Genomic DNA, 20,151 nt, shown 5'->3' with positions numbered 1-20,151 from the left:
TAACTATATTTTTTTAAGTGTTAAAGTATTTGGAAGATAATATTCTTATTTGGAATAATTTTGAAAAATCCTATTTTACTATTGAATAAATACATGGGTGGGCAAAAGTAGATTTACAGTTCATATGGAAAAGAAACAATCTATATACATAAAAGCCTAAGTGATTGAATGACCTGCTGACTGGTTGCTATGATGCACGCTGACTACCAGGGGACAGATGTTCAATGCACACGATGGGCTCCCTCCTGTCTGGATTGGGCCTGCGGGGATCAGGTCTGTGGGGATCAGGCTTGCAGGGATCAGGCCTGCAGGGATTGGGCAGAAACTAGCTATCCGACATCCCCAAGGGGTCCTGGATTGCGAGAGAGCACAGGGCAGGCCGAGGGGCCCTGCCTGTGCATGAATCCATGCACTGGCCTCTAGTTAATAATAATACGAGAATAAACTCAGTGTTTCATATATTCATAACTATAAATCTATTTTTGCCCACTGTGTATGTTGGCTATTCCTTCATTCAGAATGGTGACATGTAGTTTATAGAGTATCTTTAATTTGTAATCACATCTCACAAACCAATGTTCTCCCCTTTCTCAAAACAAACAAAAAGTAAAAATTAAGAAAAATAACCAAATACACAAGATTCCATATATGCATATACTTTAATAACAAAGGTCACTGTAACTGTAAATGAACAAACAAAGGGAGACAGAGAACTTAACACATGATTATTGCATGAGTTTGGTCAAACAGGCATACATGAAGCTTTAACATACAGAAAACATATACTGTCTGTTAACAGAAGCTATAAACTACCAATTTTGATTACATACGTTTCCTAAAACATTATTATCAAAGAGTGCAAAGTTAGAGCAAACAATGTCAAAAAAATTTTAACAAAGTCTTTTAAGAAAGTCTAAAAACCTCCTATTGTCCCACATTGACAATCAAAACTTTGATATTTTTTATTATCAGAATATCCGTTTGCCACTTTAACTTTTACCATACATGAAAAATTATCAAAAATATATTGATGGGTCTATACTAATTGTGATATTTATATTTATATTAAGCAAAGTCTTTTACCAAGTTCTTTATATACAAATTACCATGTGTCCTATGTGAAATTCATTGAAAAGTTAAAAACCACAGAAATATAATTAGAAATAACTGCTTTCCATCAACAAAGAACATTTTAATATAATTCAACTGAAAAAGTATTGAACTCCCCACCAATTTCAGCTGGAACAGTATTCCTCCTGAATGTTTTCTGTGATTTAAGGGGAGAGAAAAAAAAAAAAAAAAAGAAAGAAAATGAAAATTAGGTAAAGCTTAATTGCAAGGAATTAAATGACAAAAATTTTATGAGTATTTACTGATCTTATTTTTAAGAAATTTACAGTCTAAGTTGGCAATAAAAAACAGTGGTAATTTAAAAAATATAGTTTAAGATAACTGAAGAAACAAATGTCTTCAAAAACTGTCAAACACACTACAAATACTTTCAGCTTGGCTGCTGTGAGTCAGTGGCTGAGTGACAACTTATGAACCAGGAGGTTACAGTTCGATTCCTGGTCAGGGCACATGCCCGGGGTTGTGGGCTCAATCCTTAGTGGGGGCATGCAGGAGGCAGCTGCTCAATGATTTTCTCTTATCATTGATGCTTCTCTCTCTCTCTTCATCTCTTTTCCTCTCTGAAATTAAAAAATATGTATTTAAAAGATATTTTTCATATAGATTTAAATCACAAAATAGTATATCACAGATATACTGAATACAGGCATGGCATTTTGATACTTCCAAAAAGGGCCATCATTAAAAAAAACACAAAAAAACTTTAAACTATTTCCAAACTGGAAAGAATTTAGATTTTAAAAGTATCACAACAGGTAAAATAAATTTATAAAAACTTGAGAGGCAAAGGTTTGGAGAAAAATTCATAAAGGGTTTATATTAATACCACTAAAATTAAAAAGTCACTTTAACTCTTTTAGATTTGTCACACAGGAAGGAAATGAGTAAGATGACTTTGAGAAAAAACAAGCAAACTTGAGCACAAATTTATAAGCTTTTCACATTAAAATGTAATTGACTGAGATGACCAGAAAACTGAGTACAGCACTTTGTTCAGTACAGATACATTTCTCTTGTCTAAGAACTAATTGATTTTGTAACAATCACTGAAAAATTTATGCCTCTCTAGTCTGAAAATAGCTCCATTTTGGAAATTATATTAATATATATTGATTCACAGTCCACTAAAGCAAGAAATAAGGCTATAGAATATTTACCTAATTAGTGCTCTGTCGCTGGATTTTATGACCAATACTCTGTGTGTCTTCCTCCTGACTAGGACGTTTCCCACTGCTGAGACTAGTGCCCATGGAGCTTCTTCCTACATTTTAAAAATGTATATTTAAGATAGGAAAGGTGACGAGACACAACAGTATGCTCAAATGCTTTCTTCTTCTTCTTCTTTTTTTTTTAAAATCCTCATCTAAGTACAATTTCCATTGATTTTAGAGAGAAAGGGAGAGAGAAAATCATTGATCTACTTTCTCCCATACCTCCCATATGTGCCACGAGGGATCAAACCCACAACCTAGTTGTGTGCCTTGATGAGGAATCAAACCTGAAACCTTTTTGGTTGACGCTCAACCAGCTAAGCCAACTGGCTGGGCTCAAACACTTTATTCTTACCTTGCTTGAATATGTGAGTTTGCTGACTGTCTCCAAGAGCATAATGTAAAATACCACTCCCTTGAGTATAACCTGTTAGTATTTAAAACACAGTAAAATTACATAAATTCTAAGTAGTATATATTAAGACTACAAATTAATTAGCTTCATGCTATTTTTTGTTAGAACATCTGAAAACTGACATAATTATTCAAACTGCAAATATATACTGACTTCTTAACATTATTATTACACAAATTAAGAACATATGTGGCACCCTGCTGGGTGGTTAAATGGGTTGGAGCGTCATCCCAAACACCAAAAGATTGCAGGTTCAATTTCTGGTGAGGGCACATACCAGATTTTAGGTTTGATGCTCAGTCAGGGTGTGTACGGGAGGCAACCAGTCAATATTTCCCGCACGCATTGATATTTCTCTCTCTCTCTCCCCCTCCCTTTCTCTCTCTGTCTCTCTCTTTCTTTCCTTCTATTTCTTCCTCTCCCTCTCTCACTCCCCACCTTTCCTCTTTCTCTAAAATAAACAAACATGATCTCAGGTGAGGATTAAAAATATATATGTGTGGCAACTAAACATATATCATACAGAAAACCATTAAAATTAGACTTTGTAAGGAAAAACTCATGTGCAAAGGACTAGAGGTCTATGATAAATTTTTTGGCCATGTTCACACGGCCACTGACCTAATACTTATTACTTTATAGCTGATATATACCTAGAGAGAGTAAAAAGTAATGAGTATTCTGAAAATACGATATTTGAGTTTTATTTTATCCTTAAAATCACTCTCCTTGTTCAGTTTGCAAGATCTTTACCTTGACTTAAATTCCACTACATACAATGATGCTTTCTATCTAAAATGTCACTAAAATGCAGTTAGCGTGTGTTGTATGTATATGTGTACACATGTATGCACATGTACAAAGAATTATTACATACATTCTAAAGAGAGATTTTTAAAAACAGTGAGGTTTAATAAACAATATATTTGATTATTAATCTCTTGGTATTAAACATAGAAATTTCCTTTTCACTTACTTCCACTGCTGCTACAACCTGGGATATTTTCTCCAGCAGAATACCCCATGAGGCCTCCATTCCCATTAGGATTAGAAGGCACTGATGCAAGAAGACCTAAAGGGAAAAAATATTCTATTAAATTATGATCAAGAAAAAAGCAAGGGTAGCTGCCAAAGAAGCAAACCAAAGGCAGTTACTGACATACCTAGTCCTCTATATCGTGAAAGCTGCTGATAGATCTGTTTCATCCTCTCAATATTCAAACGGCTTGCCTCAGCATGGTTCACCATTGGTTTAGGATAATTAACTCCTATCAAACATTTGGCTACCTTTTGGATACCTTCTGGTGCATTCCAGGGATCATAGATATATTTTGCAGGGAAGCCTCTTAAGACAGGCAAATATCGCCTTTTGGGAAAAGGGAGAGAAATTATTAATAAAATGAACTATAAGCAAATTATAACAAACTATTTATTAGCTATGAATGACCAAGATCAAATCAGTATCATTTAAATGATTTGTTAACCCTTCTCCTCATCTCTGCTGACTATCATGAGGAGTATACTTAAAGTGTTAAACATTAAAAGCTCCTCCTGGATTAGTTACTCCAAACTAATAACAATCACCCTTAATTTACCTGATATAGTCTCCATTGGGATCTGTTCTCCTACCAAAACCAACAGGGCAATAGCAGTGAAAAAACTGTTGAAAAAAGGAACTACAAGACAGCCACATCCAACTTCCAGCATTTATGCTCCAATCTGCATCAAGCAGTAATTCTTCAAATACCTTCAAAGTAATAGTGACCAATTAGTTTGCACATACATAATTCTCAAAGCAAGCATTTTCCAGGTCTCTGTAGATCAAAAGTCAAGGCAAAGAAAATCTAGCACAGACTATAAAATTAAACATTCCAAAGTTAGCTTCATCATTTCTGTTTTGTTCTATGAATTATTTCAGGAAAAGAAATATATCAGTAACATAAGTGGATTTCTAAATGGAATTTACCTTTCTCCCTTCTCTCAAAAGGCAGTATTATGTGGGAGGAGGGTAAAAATTATTCAAGTCACTGATTTAAAAGGAATATGAGATTAAAAAATGAAAAACATAAAAGCAAAAAACACTTTCAAAAAAGCAAAAATGCTAACAAATAAATCACCAACAGAAACGTAGAAGTTTGCTAAACCTAAAGAGAGCATCCAAATTAAATGACTTTGGGAAATGCAAAGTTTACGTTTGGAATATCAGTTATTTATTTACTTATTTATTTTTAAAATCTTTATTGTTAAAATAAGTTTGGAATTTCTTGATCCAAGAGGAAAACAGAAGTAAAATAAACTATTTTTAATAAATTCATGAAGTATGTGTTACACATCTTCCTCATGTAAATTCTGTACTAGGAAATATAACAGATGTAAAAACAAACAACAGGGCCGAAACAGGTTTGGCTCAGGCCTGCAGACTGAAAGGTCCCAGGTTCGATTCCAATCAAGCACATGCACCTTGGTTGCGGGCGCATACCCAGTAGAAGGTATGCAGGAGGCAGCTGATCAATGATTCGCATCGATGTTTCTAACTCTCCATCCCTCTCTCTTCCTCTCTGTAAAACATCAATAAAATATATTTAAAAAACAAACAAAAACAAACAAACAAACAACAGGATCAGAACTGGTCTTGGAGAGGGGAAATTTATGATATAACTAGGAAAGTAAAAAATATAAGTACTGTTATGTATAACCAATATGATGCTATAAAATAAACTATGCTTCACTTTACGTAATGAAAGTACTACCAAAAAGTTGTGAAGCTGAAGTGAAGTGAAAGGATATATATTTTTAAATGTATGCTATGAATTCACTATTTATAAAAACTCTTGGGTGAATCTTTTCTGTGACAGAAATGATTACCTGTAAGTATATCAATGCAATTAAGTCCAGAGCATTAAATCTTATATATCCCTTGATGGCTAGGCTGGTTTAGCCACAGAAGTGACTTGAAATGAACTGAACCAGTTTTTGCCATATCTATTATCTGATTATACCATACTGGTCCCCGAAAGTGTGATTGTATTGCAGGAATTCAATTCTTTGACCAGTGAAAAACTAAACTATAAATGAATAAACACAATAGACAACTTCTAGGAAATGTCTTAGTATAGTACACAGTCCTTCAAAATAAGACACGCTACATTGGTTCGTACACTTACCTTCATTCCTTCTTCCCAACTAATCCATAGGTCACCTCGTGTAACGAAGCAAGCAACTGCGTGTCTGGCCAAATGGTGAATCCAACCCTCCTGACGAAGCTGTGTCATGATGGCATCAATCCATGGAAAACCTGTCCGGCCTTCTGCCCATTTTGCTAAAGCCTCAGGATTCTTATCCCAAGGAATCTGAACACAGATGGGGTTTCCTTCCATTTTATCAAAGCGTGGATTATTTGTGGCTGCTGTATAGAAAAATTCACGCCATAACAATTGCCCATAAAGGGAAAGGGGAGGGGAACTGTTCTTCTTTACCTAAGATTAAAAAGCAAAAAAGTATTAAAAGCAATTTTTAAAGAAGCATCTTCAAAAATAAAGTAAAATAAAATAATGCAATTTTAATTAATACCTTTTTGTAGAGATCTGTTAGTTTGAAGTAAAATAGTCGACATGATAAACAACCAAATCGGAGGTAAGGACTGAGTCCAGTAGGGCTAGCAAGCAAGGAATTGGCATTCATTCGAGGTCTTTCAAAGTTAGCTACCCATGCCTGAAAACACATAGAGAATTACCTTAACTTTTTCAACTTTAAAGGAATGTTTAAGATTTAGATTTCTAAAAACTGTTACATAGTTCTTAGGGGGTAAAGTCTTATTATTTCAGCCACAATGACATGTTTTAATAGAAAACAAGGATAAAAGTGAGAATTCTGGGGAGGAACCAAGATGGCAGCAGAGGTAAACACCTGTACTTGCTGCCTCGCACAACCACATCATAACTACAAGTAAAAGACAAAATGGATATCCAGAACCATGGGAAAACTGGCTGAGTGGAAGTTCTACAACCAGAATAAAATAAAAAAGTGCACAGACACGAGGTGCACACGAACTGGACTGATAACTGGGTGCGCTGTTTTTTTTAATCAGGAGGGAAATACAAACCCCAATTGCTCTGAACTTCAGTTCCAGACAAGAACCTGGTGACACAGACTCATACAGGGAGAAAATGGACTGGCATTGAACTGGAATGCAAGCACAGAGGTGCTTGCAGCGATCATTGTTCCTGCATGGTGCCGTGGGACCAGAGACCAGGGGCCTCTTTGGGGTAGGGCTGACGAGCAGCCATTGCTGTTTGCTCTGCCCTGGTGATTTCCTGAGACACCACTCCACCCAATTTACAACCCCATCCAAGCTATGCGCAGAGGCTTTTGTGTATGAATGACCCAGCCTTTTGCAGCCTAGAACCTAACAAACTGCACTTGGGTCAGAGAGCTCCAAAGCTTCTAAAAGAAGGCCCAAGCAGCAGCCAGCAGCCAGCAGCCAGCCTTGCTTCATAGCTGGGCCTCATCTGGGCACTTCCAAACCCCAAACAAAGAGGAGGAATGTGCACATTTCTCTGTAGCTTCTGCTGGGTGGCTTCAGGCAGTGGCTGACTTTGCACCTCCTTGGAGATCCAAGAGTCAGTGTACCCAGTGGTCAGTGTGAGACCATACTAGATTACAATTCTTCACATCCATAAGTGACACACTCAAGGGGCAGACTCCGTGAGCACCAAAGCCCCGCTGAAGCAAGTATTGCCCAATAAGGGTGTCTCTAGCACAGCAGTTCTTCCATTGTAGACACAGCTAGTCCTCACAGCCAGTTGACCTGGAGGTCAATTCCTTCCACTGATATCAACAGCAATCAAGGCTTAACTACAACAAGACTGTACGCACAGCCCACAGAGGGATGCACCCAGAGTGTTCACCTCAGGTGATTGGGGAGGCTGAGCCACTGGGCCCTATAGGACATCTAGTATACTCAAGGCCACTCTATCAACACAGGGAAGCAGCCAAAATCCAGAGGGGAAAAAACAAACGTGTCATAAATGAAAGAAATGGAGGAAAGCAAACTACTGGTATAGAGTTCAAAACCACGGTTATAAGATTACTCAAGAATCTTTTAAAAACCACTGAGAAATTTAGTGAGACACTCAAGGATATGAAAAAGGATCAATTAGAAATTAAGCATACACTGACTGAAATAAATAATATATAGAGACCCTCAGCAGACTAGAGGATCCCAAGAATCAAGTCAAATATTTGAAATACAAAGAAGAAAAAACCCAACCGTAAGAGAAAAAGAAAAAAGAATCCAAAAATATGAAGATAGTGTAAGGAGCCTCTGGGATAACTTCAAGCATCCTAACATCCGAATTATGGGGGTGCCAAGAAGAGAGAGAGCAAGATATTGAAAACATATTTGAAGAAATAATGTCAAAAAACTTCCTGCACCTGGTGAAAGAAATAGACTTACAAGTCAAGGAAGCGCAGAGAACCCCAAACAAGAGGAATCCAAAGAGGACCAGACCAAGACACATCATAATTAAAATGCCAAGGGCAAAAGAGAAAGAGAGAATATTAAAAGCAGCAAGAGAAAACCGGTTAGTTACCTACAAGGGAATATCCATACAAATGTCAGCTGATTTCTCAACAGAAACTATGCAGGTCAGAAGGGAATGGCAAGAAATATTCAAAGTGATGAATAGCAAGAACCTACAACCAAGATTACTCTACCCAGCAAAGTTATCATTTAGAATTCAAGGTCAGATAAAGAGCTTCACAGATAAAAGCTAAAGAAGTTTGTCACCACCAAATCAGTATTATATTAAACTAGAGGCCCAGTGCAAGAAATTTGTGGATGGTGGAGGGTCACTTAGCCCAGTCTGCACCCTCTCCAATCTGGGATCCCTCTCACAATCCAGGACTGCTGGCTCCCAACTGCTTGCCTGCCTGCATTCCTGATTTCCCCTAAATGCTTCTGCCTGTCAGCCTGATCACCCCCTAACCACTCCCCTGTCAACCTGATTGATATCTAAATCTCCTGCCAGCCTGTTTGCCCCCAACTTCCCTCCTCTGCCAGCCTGGTTACCCCTAACTGCCTTCTCCTGCAGACTTGATCACCCCCAACTGCCCTTCCTTGCAGGCTTGATAGTCCCCAACTGCCCTCCCTTACAGGTTTGTTCCCTCCCAACTGCCCTTCCCTGCTGGCCATCTTGTGTCCACATGGGGGCAGCCATCTTGTGTGTTGGAGTGATGGTCAACTGCATGTACTCTTTTATTAGATAGGATAGAGGCCAGATACATGGGTGGGGGCCAGCTCGTTTGCTCTGAAGGGCATCCTGGATCAGGGTGGGGCTTCTCTTGGGACATGGGGCGGCCTGGGTGAGGGGCCTGTGGTAGTTTGCAGGCTGGGCACACCCCTCAGCAACCCAAGCAGAGGCCTTGGTATCAGAGATTTATCTATCTTCTACAATTGAAACTTTGTAGCCTGGAATGGATCCAAGCCTTCTGCTCACTCTATGGCAGCAGTCATTTTTGTTGGGATTTATTTATCTTCTATAATTGAAACTTTGTAGCCTTATGTGGAGGCCTGGGCCAGCCAGGGTGTACGGAAAGCTTGACTTCCTTCATTGCCAGGGAAACCCAAGCCTCCCTCCTAATCTCTCTGTGGCTGTACCCATCTTGGTTGGGTTAATTTATATACTTGCTCCTGACTGGCTTGTGGACGTGGCTTGTGGGTTTAGTGGAGTGATGATTAATTTGCATATTACTCTTTTATTAGATGGATGCTGAGAAGAAGAAAAAGGAAAAGATAAAATTATGACAATAAATACATATCTATTAACAAGTAAATCTAAAAATCAAGTGAATAAAAAATCTGATGAACACAATAAACTGGTGAATAATAGAATTAGGGGCATAGAAAGTGGACTGAGAATTCTCGGGAGGAAGGGGGTGTGGAGGGTGCGAGAAGAGATTGGACAAAAATCTTAGACCTATGGACAAAGACAGTGGGGGAGTTAAGGGCAGGGGTGGTGTTGGGAAATGGGTGGGAGTTATGGGGGGGGGGGGGGAGATGAATAACTGTAATAATCTGAATATTTATTTTTTTTAAAAAGTGAGCATTTTTTTTTTAACCATCCCATGTAGCACATACTCATCCTATATAATAGAGGTAATATGCAAATTGAACCTTGTGCCCTCGCATCACAAGATGGCCAGCCCTATGTTGTCACAAATGAGTGCCCCTGAGTCATCACAAGATGGCTGCCACAAGATGAGTGCCCCCACATTATCACAAGATGGCTGCCCCCACATTGTTACAAGATGGTCGGTAAGGGAGGGCAAAGGGGGGGGTAGGCCTGCAGGGGAGGCAGTTAATGGTAATTGGGCCAGCAGGGGAGCAGTTAGGTGTCAACCAGGCAGGCAAGGAGGGGTTGGGGGCTATCAGGCTGGCAGGCAGAAGGGGTTAGGTGTAATCAGGCAGGCGAGTGGTTAGGAGTCAGCAGTCCCGGGTTGTGAGAGGTATGTCCAACTGCCATTTTAGGCCGGATCCCATGCAGGGATCAGGCCTAAACCAGCAGTCGGAAATCCCCTGAGGGGTCCCAGATTGGAGCGGGTGCAGGTTGGGCTGAGAGACACCCCCCGCCCTGCATGAATTTCGTGCACTGGGCCTCTAGTGTGATATAAATTACCTCCAAATTCCTAACACAACATTGAGAGCTCCTTTCACCTGTCTCTTTGACACTGCAGTAAAGGTGAAATAAAAGAACTCTACCCGAGCTTCAAAGTTATGGTCATCAGATACCAACTTACACAAAAAAGAATAGAAGTGGTGGTGTTGGTAAAAGCTAAAGAGGAAATAATCAGAAGAGGAGGAAAAAGTATTTAAATAAAGAGATAGAAGGTCATTTTCAAACAATTAAGTTTATGCTATTTTTTTTTCCAAGGAAAACTGGGTGAAAGAGATGGCTGCCGTTTTTAAAAAAAATATTTTTATTCATTTCAGAGAAGGGAGAAGGAGATATATAGAAACATCAATGATCAGAGAGAATAATTGAGCAGTTGCCTCCTGCACACAACACACGGTACTGAGCCTGCAACCCGGGCATGTGCCCTGACTGGGAATTGAACCATGTCCTCATGTTTCATAAGTGGATGCTCAACCACTGAGCTATACCAGCCAGCCAGTTTATGCTATTTTAAGTATTTCTCTCTATCCTTTATAACCAGTCTATTTTTTGTGGTTTTTTTAAAAAGCAAAATTATTTTTACAATGCCAGTTTGGAAATATGTGCATGATCTATATATTATTATACTTTTCTTTCCAAATGTCTTTCCAAACGTGTAAGTGCTTCAGTTTCTCCACCTGGCCAAACTGCAGAGGGTAAGCCATCTGTATCAAAACCTAAAAAAAATAAAATAAAAAGATAAATAATAATAATAATTCTGGAACATAAATATTATACTTTTTATTTCACCCCAATAATTGCAAGGAAAAATAATTGAAGAAAAATTATGACAATAGAATAAAAATGAACTGATGACCCTGGATAGATCCTCACATATAACAATAATGTTTTCTATTCTTTAAAATGTGTATTTTAAGTTGATAACAGATCACATACTTTATTTTTATTTTAAAAAATATATTTATTAATTATAGAGAGAGAGTAAAGGAGAGGAAGGAAGAGAAACATTGATGTGAGAGTGGAACATTAATTAGCTGCCTCTCACATGTCTCTGGTAGGGGACCAGTCCATAACACAGGCATGTGCCCTGACTGGGAATCAAACCGTCAACCTTTCTGTGCATGGGGCAACACTCAACCAACTGAGTCAGACCAACCACAGTGATCACATATTTTAGAACACAAATAATACACAGATTTATCACATCTTAGTTTTGGTTTCTTTTACTTTTTCTCCTATCTCTTTTAATGCAAAATGCATGTCAAATCAGAAATGAGTTTTCTGTGTGATTTATTAGCTCTTAAGTTTCAATTTTTACCATTTATACCCACCTAGTTCTTCCAGTGAAGGGACTCCATATTTCTCATCATGGTCATCAGACAAAGGAGTTGTGCACTTTTCTATCGCTTCCAAAGTAATTGTCTCTACTGGTATTTCTAGTGGTTCCATTTTGCTGATGAGAGTTTGGAATCTTTTATAAGTAAGAGGCGGTTGTCCACCATTAAGTTCTATGATCCTATTACAAAAGTTAGTAAAACCTAGTTAGTATAAAAAAAAAGACAATATATTTAAGCTCTGAAAAGGCTTAAAACCAGAAAATAAATAAAATTACTTAACTTATAGAATGACCAGGAAACTTGTTAAAAATGGTAAAGAATAAAAAAACAATTTCCTTCATTTTCTAGACACCTACTAGATGTCAAAAATATATAGCATGAAAATACCAAAACCTTTAAGACAAAAGATATTAAGCACCTATGAGTGAAAAAACAAGTGGCCAAATAACAATAACATATTAAAAGCAATAACATAAAAATGTAAAAACATATAACTTAGTTCAAAGAAGAAATATAAAGACATTATAACTCAACTCAAAGAATCTATTAATTAATCAATAAAAACTAAACCAGGCCAATATTATATCAAGGAGCAAACAAAGTATCATTAATTAGGATTCTCTATTACTATAGTGATAATTACTTGCTATTTTCTATTTGCTCATGCTTTTGTTAAAAATATCAGCATACTGCAGAAACCGGTTTGGTTCAGTGGATAGAGCGTCGGCCTGTGGACTGAAAGGTCCCGGGTTCGATTCCGGTCAAGGGCATGTACCTTGGTTGCGGGCACATCCCCAGTAGGGGGTGTGCAAGAGGCAGCTAATGTATGATTCTCTCTCATCGATGTTTCTAACTCTCTATCCCTCTCCCTTCCTCTCTGAAAAATCAATAAAATATATATATTTAAAAAAATATATCAGCATACTTACTTGTCTAGGTCATATAATGTATGTGAAATTTGTACAATCACTTCTACTCCAGCTTCAGTAGCCAGTTTCTTAATAGCTGCATCTCGTTCCTTTCCAAAGGGCTCAGAATCATACTCAATTGAAAGTTTAGTAATGTTCCATTCCTAAAATAAGATGAAGGGGCAAAATGTACACAAATTTTAAGAATGAAGACTGAAAATTAAATTCGTAATTTGCATATCAAATGATTATACATACATCAATCTTTAATTGGCTAGGGCTTGAAATACATCAGAGAAAAAAGTTATCCAACATATATGTATGTAAATATGTGTATATAAAAATGCTCTGACCCCATTCTCAAGTCTACTCAACAGAAATGGAATGAACAAATGCTATAGAGAGGAGAAAATGCATGCTAAAAAAGACAGCAATACTGAAACTATTGTCACCACCCAATAAATTAAAGGTACTGTTATCAGGTCTCAACTATTTTTACCACTAATATGGGAAATAGGATTACTTACCTATTAAAAAATCTCACTATTTTCTGTATTAAAATAATAAAACCAGAGGTACCCTGGCCAGGTGGCTCAGTTGGTTGAAGCATCTGCTACACCAAAAGGTTGTGGGTTCAATTCCCAGTCAGAGCACATACCTAGTTTGTGGGTTTGATCCTCAGTCGGGAAGCATGTGGGAGACAACCAATCAATGTTTTTTTCTCTCTCTCTCCACCCCCTCACCCTTTCTTCTTTCTCTAAAAAATAATAAAAATTAAAAAAAAAAAATTTTTTTTTTAAACCCAGAAGCAATAATGTAAATGAGTCTGCTAGTCATAGACACAGTATTTTTTCCCTCAGAGAAACTAAGAGTGTGATTAGAGTAGGGAAGGAAATCTACTTTTTATTTTATAACTGTTTAGACTTTCGTTTTTCCAAACACATGCATGTAGTAACCTCTAAACGACACTTTAGAAAACACACATCAATACAGTAAAAAAAAATAAATTTAATTCCCTCTATGTCTTAGACCAGTGGTTGGCAAACTCATTAGTCAACAGAGCTGCAGTTTGCTGACCATTGTCCTAGCTAGACAGAGTAAATAAATATGAAAGAAAGTTTTCATAAATGCCATTTTATAGAGACTATTGTATGTAGCCCAAGGGAAAATCAGAATAAAATAATAAGCACTTTATGTGTACGTGCCTCTCTGCAAACTGACTAGATAGATCATCTAATTGCAAAAGACTATTTGATCTAATAATATGCTATTTTGTACAAAAAAATTATCAAAACAAAGAACACAAAAGACTTGCTGAGTTAAATAAGTTTTCTTAAAACAAGAAAATAAAAGTTTTGTTATTTTCAAAGCAACTACAATTCTTTTAGGATTCATTTTACTTATATCATATGAATTTAGAGATAAGGTTGAAGCAATTACTCACATATAACTTTTTTACTCATGAGTTGTTGATAAACTATTACTGTTGTTTCTGATATGCTTTCTACTGAAATCTCTTCCATATACCTAAGTTAAATTCTGACGCTAGGCAGCTACAGTAGTGAACAAATTTTAATGTAATAAATTTTCACTAGTCAAAACTCTTGCATTAGCCAAACCCTAAACATTACAGGTTTCTTTCACACTAGCTGAAAAAAGCTAGGAAGTGTAACTTGAATCTCAGCACTGGGAACATTCTCATTCAGGGAAAGGAATGTTCTCTTTTGAATTTAAAATAGAAACACTGCTATTATAAAAACTTCATGAATTAAAAAGCTGCAAGACAAAAAGAAAATATACATTCGAAATTCTAATGGTAGAAAATAGGAAGGGATGAATAAAAAAAGCTAGGAAACTCAGCTTCTGGTCTGAGCACTTCCATGAGCTAGTTGTATGACTTTGGTCAACTCATTCAATCTCTCTAGGACTAATTTTTTCATTTGGAAATAAGAAGAAAGAAATAAGATGAGAAGATTTTTATGATTCTACCAAGTTAAAAAAAACAAACACACCACAGTTTTGTATTATTGGTAGCATGTCAATCGTTACAGGCCTTTGACTCAGAAAGTCTTCTTCAAAGAATTATCTCACAAATGTAGTGGTACATGTGATCAAAGATATGTATATCTGGACAAGAATGTTCAATGACAGCATTATTTGTATTAGCAAAAAGCCTGTGGAAAAATAATTCAATGTTCAGTAGAAGGCTAAGAAATTATATCATATTTACACAATGAAATACTATGAAGCCATTTAAAACACTGGGGAAATAATATGGAACAATCTTCAAAATAATGGTTATATAAGTAAAGCACTGCAAGGAATGCTGTGTTTTTAAAAAAGGGGGAATAATAACATACACACAAAAATACACAAATATACATTATTTATCCAAAAATATTTCTAATGAATATATTGTACAAGAAACTGAGTTTTTACTTCTGGGAAAGAAACTAGCTGTTTAAGGCAGAAAAAAAAAATTTCATTATAAGCCACTTCTTTTACTGTCTAATTTTATAATGTGTAACTTTTTTTACTAAATAAAAGAAAAACCCACAACATTTTTACTTAAAAACTTGTATTTCCCACACTTTAAATTACCCAAAACACCTTATTTACCAAATATGTGTCTTCTCTGACAAGAGATTACTATTTTATGCATGATTACCTTGAAAAGCCTAGGAAACACATCTGCTGGTTGTCCACGAATCACAAACAGACGAGAGTTCAATTTTCTCAGATTAGAATCAAGGTCTTCAAGACACTGAAGCAAAAATCTAGGGAGAGGATATTAATAAAGTTATTAAAATATATACTTAGAAGATATAAAATATTGCAAAATCATGTTATTCTAAAAGTTGAAATGCCAACTCCATCATCTTATCTCTTATCACCTCTAATCCTCCTATTTAATAAAAGAGTAATAGGCAGATTGACCATCACTCCAACACACAAGATGGCTGCCCCCATGTGGTCAAAGATCCCGTCCCTATGTGGACACAAGATGGCCATCACAAGATGGCCAGCAGGAAAGGGCAGTTGGAAGGGACCAGGCCTGCAAGGGAGGGCAGTTGGGGTGACCAGGCCTGCATGGAAGGGTAGTTGCGGGGGACCCAGGCCTGTAGGGGAGAGCAGTTGGGGGGGTACCAGGCCTGCAGGGAAGGACAGTAAGGGGCAAATAGGCTGGCAGAGGAGCAGTTAGGCATCAATCAGGCTGGCAGAGGAGTGGTTAGGGGGTGATCAGGCTAGCAGGCAGAAGCATTTAGGGTCAATCAGGAAGGCAGGCAGGCAGGTGAGCAGTTGGGAGCCAGCAGTCCTGGATTGTGAGAGGGCAGTCGGACATCCCTCAAAGGGTCCCAGATTGGAGAGGGTGCAGGCTGGGCTGAAGGACAACCCCCCTCACTGTGCACGAATTTTGTGCACTAGGCCTCTAGTATAAAATAAAAGGCTGATATGCAAATTGACCTAATGGCAGAACGACTGGTCAATATGACGCCCACTGACCACTAGGGGACAGATGCTCAAAGCAGGAGCTGCCCCCTGGTGGCCAGTGCACTCCCACAGGGGAAGTGCTGCTCAGCTAGAAGTCAGGCTCAGGAATGGTGTGTACAGGAGTGGTAGTGGGAGCCTCTCCTGCCTCTGTGGCAGCACTAAGGACTGGTGCAGGGAGCCTGCCACAGCCAGCAGTCAGACATCCTCTGAGGGCTCCCAGACTATGAGAAGGCTCAGGCCAGGCTAAGGAACACACCTCCCCCCCACCCTCCCCCACACACACCACCACCACCACCACCACCAAGTGCAAGAATTTCGTGCACTGGGCCTCTAGTTGATATATAAATTACTATTTCCAGAATCTATGTTTTCTAACTACAGCAAAAATTTCTTAGTATTCTTAACGAAGTTTCTAAATTAAATCACTAATTTCCATTAAATAATAGTGACTTAACAAAAGTTTAATTTGTAAATATAAAAATTATATTAATTAATAAAATAATTAGCCCTAGCCGGTTTGGTTCAGTAGATAGAGCATCAGCCTGTGGATTGAAGGGTCCCAGGCTTGATTCGGGCCAAGGGCACATGCCTGGATTGCAGGCTCGATTCCCGTAGGGGCCGTGCAGGAGGCAGCCAGTCAATGATTCTCTCTTATCATTGATGTTTCTCTCCTTCTTCCTTACTCTCTGAAATCTATAAAGAAATATATATTTTAAAAAAGGAAGAAAAATAATTAAATTAATTTATCTCATTGTTTAAACATGATCAGTTGAATTCAAGTTCATATAGACAAACGAATCTGAAAAATATAGAGCATTTTCTACTGGAAAAAAATATAGAAACATCCTATTTAATCACTCTGAGCAAATGAATAATTTAAACATTTGAGAATGTTACTGGGGGATACCATAATGATCTAGACCTTGTTATTTCTTTTTTTTTTATTTTTAAAGAAATTTCTTTATTGATTAAGGTATTGCATATGTGTCCTTATCCCTCCATTAAACCATGAACCACCCACCCCCCTCATGCCCTCACCCCCTGGTGTTCATGTCCATTGGTTAAGCTTACATTCATGCATACAAGTCCTTTGGTTGATCTCTCCTCCTTTTGCACCTCTCTTCCCCCCTTTCCTCTGAAGTCTGGCAATCTGATAGATGCTTCTCTGCTTCTGGATCTGTCCCTATTTATTTATGTTGTTCATTATATTCCAGAAATGAGTGAGATAACGTGGTATTTTTCTTTCTCTGACTGGCTTATTTCACTTAGCATAATGCTCTCCAGTTCCATCCATGCTGTTGCAAATGGTAAGAACTTGTTTTTTTTTTTTTTTTTTTACTGCAGTGTAGTATTCCGTTGTATAGATGTACCACAGTTTTTAATCCAATCATCTGCTGATGGGCACTAAATACTTAAAATAGATCTGCCAAACAATCTCTTTCAACTCTAATCCATTATATACAATAGTAAATATTCCTGAGGCACATTTTCATGTACAAAGATCTCCTATATAGTAAAGAACAAATTCTTTTCTTTGGCCACTAATTTAGGGTTCCCAGTTGATTTCCTACCACTCTCCTTTCCCTTCTACCAAAATAAACTACATCTCTTTTCCCTAGACATCCAATCTCCTGGAATTTGCTCCATGTTTTCCCTTGGCCTGGAAAACCTTTCCCAATTCCCATCTCTTCAAGTTCATATCCTACTCATCTTCAGTCTTCCAGCTGTAACTTCTTTATTCTCTGAACTGTCAAAGAACATAATGTACCTCATCCTAAAGAAGCTTTCAGATGGCACCTTATAGCTAATGCAAGCGCGCACGAGCGCGCGCACACGCACACACACACACACACACACACACACACACACACACACACCACCTTCTACTCCTGATGAATTTCAAATAAAGTATCTGTATTTCATTTCTAACTACACCTGTGTTTCCTAACCTGTGTTTTGGTTTCTAGATTTTGAAAACAAATCTCATCATGTGCTGTATACAATTTGTTGAAAAGATTAGAAATAGGATAAAATGAACTACAGAGTTGTCTTGTACAGTCTTGAAAGGATTATAAATAGCATAAAATTACCTAGTAGAATCATTAGTACTCGGCAGATATCATTAAACAGAAGTTATAATTATTCTTCCTTGGTAATAATTTATATATGTGGGTGTATATATTGATTTTAGACAAAGGAAGGAAGGGAAGTAGGGTGGGTGGGAGAGAGAGAAACACTGATGTGAGAAACATACAGCTACCTCTAGTACATGCCCCCACTGGAGATTGAACCTGAAACCTGGGTATGTGCCCTGACCGGGAATGGATCATACCACCTTTTGGTGCATGGGGTGGACGATGCTCCAACCAACTGGGTCACACTGGCCAGGGCCATAATTTATATTTTGGAAAAAAAGTAACGTGTATTTCTATATGCAAATACCTGGGCATGCCAACAGCAGACAATGAATTAGTCTACATACACCTATATACAGAATCATCTTGAATTTATCACTTCCCCTAAATGTGACTTTGGATAAAGGTTCCATGAAAATTTTTCCAGTGACAAGGTAAATGTGAATATGAATATATATGGCATGATAGAGTACAATTAAGACCCTGAATCAACTAATCTCTAAGCACATAATTCTTCCTTGATAATACCATAAAATAAAACCTACAATATCTCAGGTTCAAAGTATCAACTTATTGACAGATAGGATATCTTTTTAGTGCTGAACAAATAATGTTACTTGAAAGGGTGCTACATGAAGTCTAACCTTTCATCCTTTATCCTCAGCTGGGAAGCAAGTGAGCTCTCTCTGAGTTCAGATTCAGTCTGTTCCAGAGAATACACCAATTTCAACCTTCATTTATTACAAATACATGTGCCTTAGAACAGGTATCCAATATTGAATGGAATGATTTTAAATACTGTATATTGAAAATACAAAGGGCACACTTTTAACAGGAATAGATTTTCAGACCTCCAAGTTGGCATACTTAATGTTCCCTTGAAATTATAATCCTTTGAAGGTTAAATTAATAATGCTATTAACTACATACAACAGATTAGTTTTTAAATAGGCCTAAGGGCAGTAAAACACACTATATCCCTTTGCATAATTGTATTGCCTACACAGAAGCACAGTTCTCATGTTATTTAATTGTAACACTAACTGTACTAGTTCAAAATAAACTACAGATGTGCTAAGTGAGAAAATATATTTCTTCCCTTTAAACATTTTAAAGATTGTTTTTAACCTCCACAGGTCACTAGCTTACTACTGTTAGAAAAAACACATGCAGTGAGTTTCCTTATACCTCTTCCAAAGATGATTTCAGCATGAATCAACAGACGTTGTTTCTTAAAGTAGGTCACTGCCATAGCAACCAGTGGGTGGTTTGGTACACTCCCCGTCACAATGACCTACTTTCCAGCCTGTGCTAGAACAGCTTTATATAACTAGAATTTCTAGTTCTGTCTATAAAATAGTCTATAAAAGACAATGGTAGAATATGACACAACCCCTCTGGTGCTGAAAATAAGGCATTATGAATTAATATGTATCATACCAAGATAAAACCATCTGGTTCTGCAACTTTAGTTTATAAAATACATGTTCAACATTAAAAACTACACTTTGACTATCTAAGCTAAAACAAATCACTGCTGACTCTAAAGAACTGATTTAAAGAATATAAATTAAAATCATTAAAACCCCATGCATAATATTCTTTTTTTCCTCTGCATGAAACAATAAAATTAAGTTTAAAAAATTAAAGTTCTGGACATATTAACTATAATGAAGAAAAAATAGAGAGTTTCAGTTATTAACCAAAATCTATGGTATTTTATTAAAAATTTAAAATTATAAATTGCAATTTGTTTCCCTATACATTGCATAAAGTTTATATATGCTTTTTTTCTGGCTTGCAACAAATTCTTAGTGCTTTTAGCTAAATCATCTTTCAAACTGTCAGA

The 20,151-nt window shown here is 37.2% G+C and overlaps 1 protein-coding gene across 3 annotated transcripts in view; it reads right to left on the bottom strand.

Moving 5' to 3' along the window:
• Positions 1-640: 640 nt before the first annotated feature.
• Positions 641-20,151, bottom strand: part of CRY1 (cryptochrome circadian regulator 1) — a 46,889-nt gene continuing 27,378 nt past the window's right edge. Inside the window, exons 2-13 of one of the 3 annotated variants that reach the window (XM_036457728.2) lie at positions 15,344-15,452; positions 12,697-12,839; positions 11,762-11,946; positions 11,058-11,146; positions 6,328-6,468; positions 5,922-6,233; positions 4,353-4,504; positions 3,921-4,123; positions 3,734-3,829; positions 2,698-2,769; positions 2,289-2,392; positions 641-1,267 (exon numbers count right to left, since the gene is read on the bottom strand). In XM_036457728.2, the coding sequence (XP_036313621.1) occupies positions 2,289-2,392; positions 2,698-2,769; positions 3,734-3,829; positions 3,921-4,123; positions 4,353-4,504; positions 5,922-6,233; positions 6,328-6,468; positions 11,058-11,146; positions 11,762-11,946; positions 12,697-12,839; positions 15,344-15,452 (1,606 nt within the window). In that variant the 3' untranslated portion in view covers positions 641-1,267. The remainder of the gene's footprint in view (positions 1,268-2,288; positions 2,393-2,697; positions 2,770-3,733; positions 3,830-3,920; positions 4,124-4,352; positions 4,505-5,921; positions 6,234-6,327; positions 6,469-11,057; positions 11,147-11,761; positions 11,947-12,696; positions 12,840-15,343; positions 15,453-20,151) is intronic. The other 2 variants (XM_045587554.1, XM_036457729.2) reach the window with 2 other exon arrangements.

Source organism: Pipistrellus kuhlii, unplaced genomic scaffold (assembly GCF_014108245.1).
Source record: "Pipistrellus kuhlii isolate mPipKuh1 unplaced genomic scaffold, mPipKuh1.p scaffold_m20_p_3, whole genome shotgun sequence".
Classification (NCBI taxonomy): domain Eukaryota; kingdom Metazoa; phylum Chordata; class Mammalia; order Chiroptera; family Vespertilionidae; genus Pipistrellus; species Pipistrellus kuhlii.
Note: the sequence above shows the minus strand (reverse complement) of the source record. Positions and strands in the feature narration are given on the sequence as shown.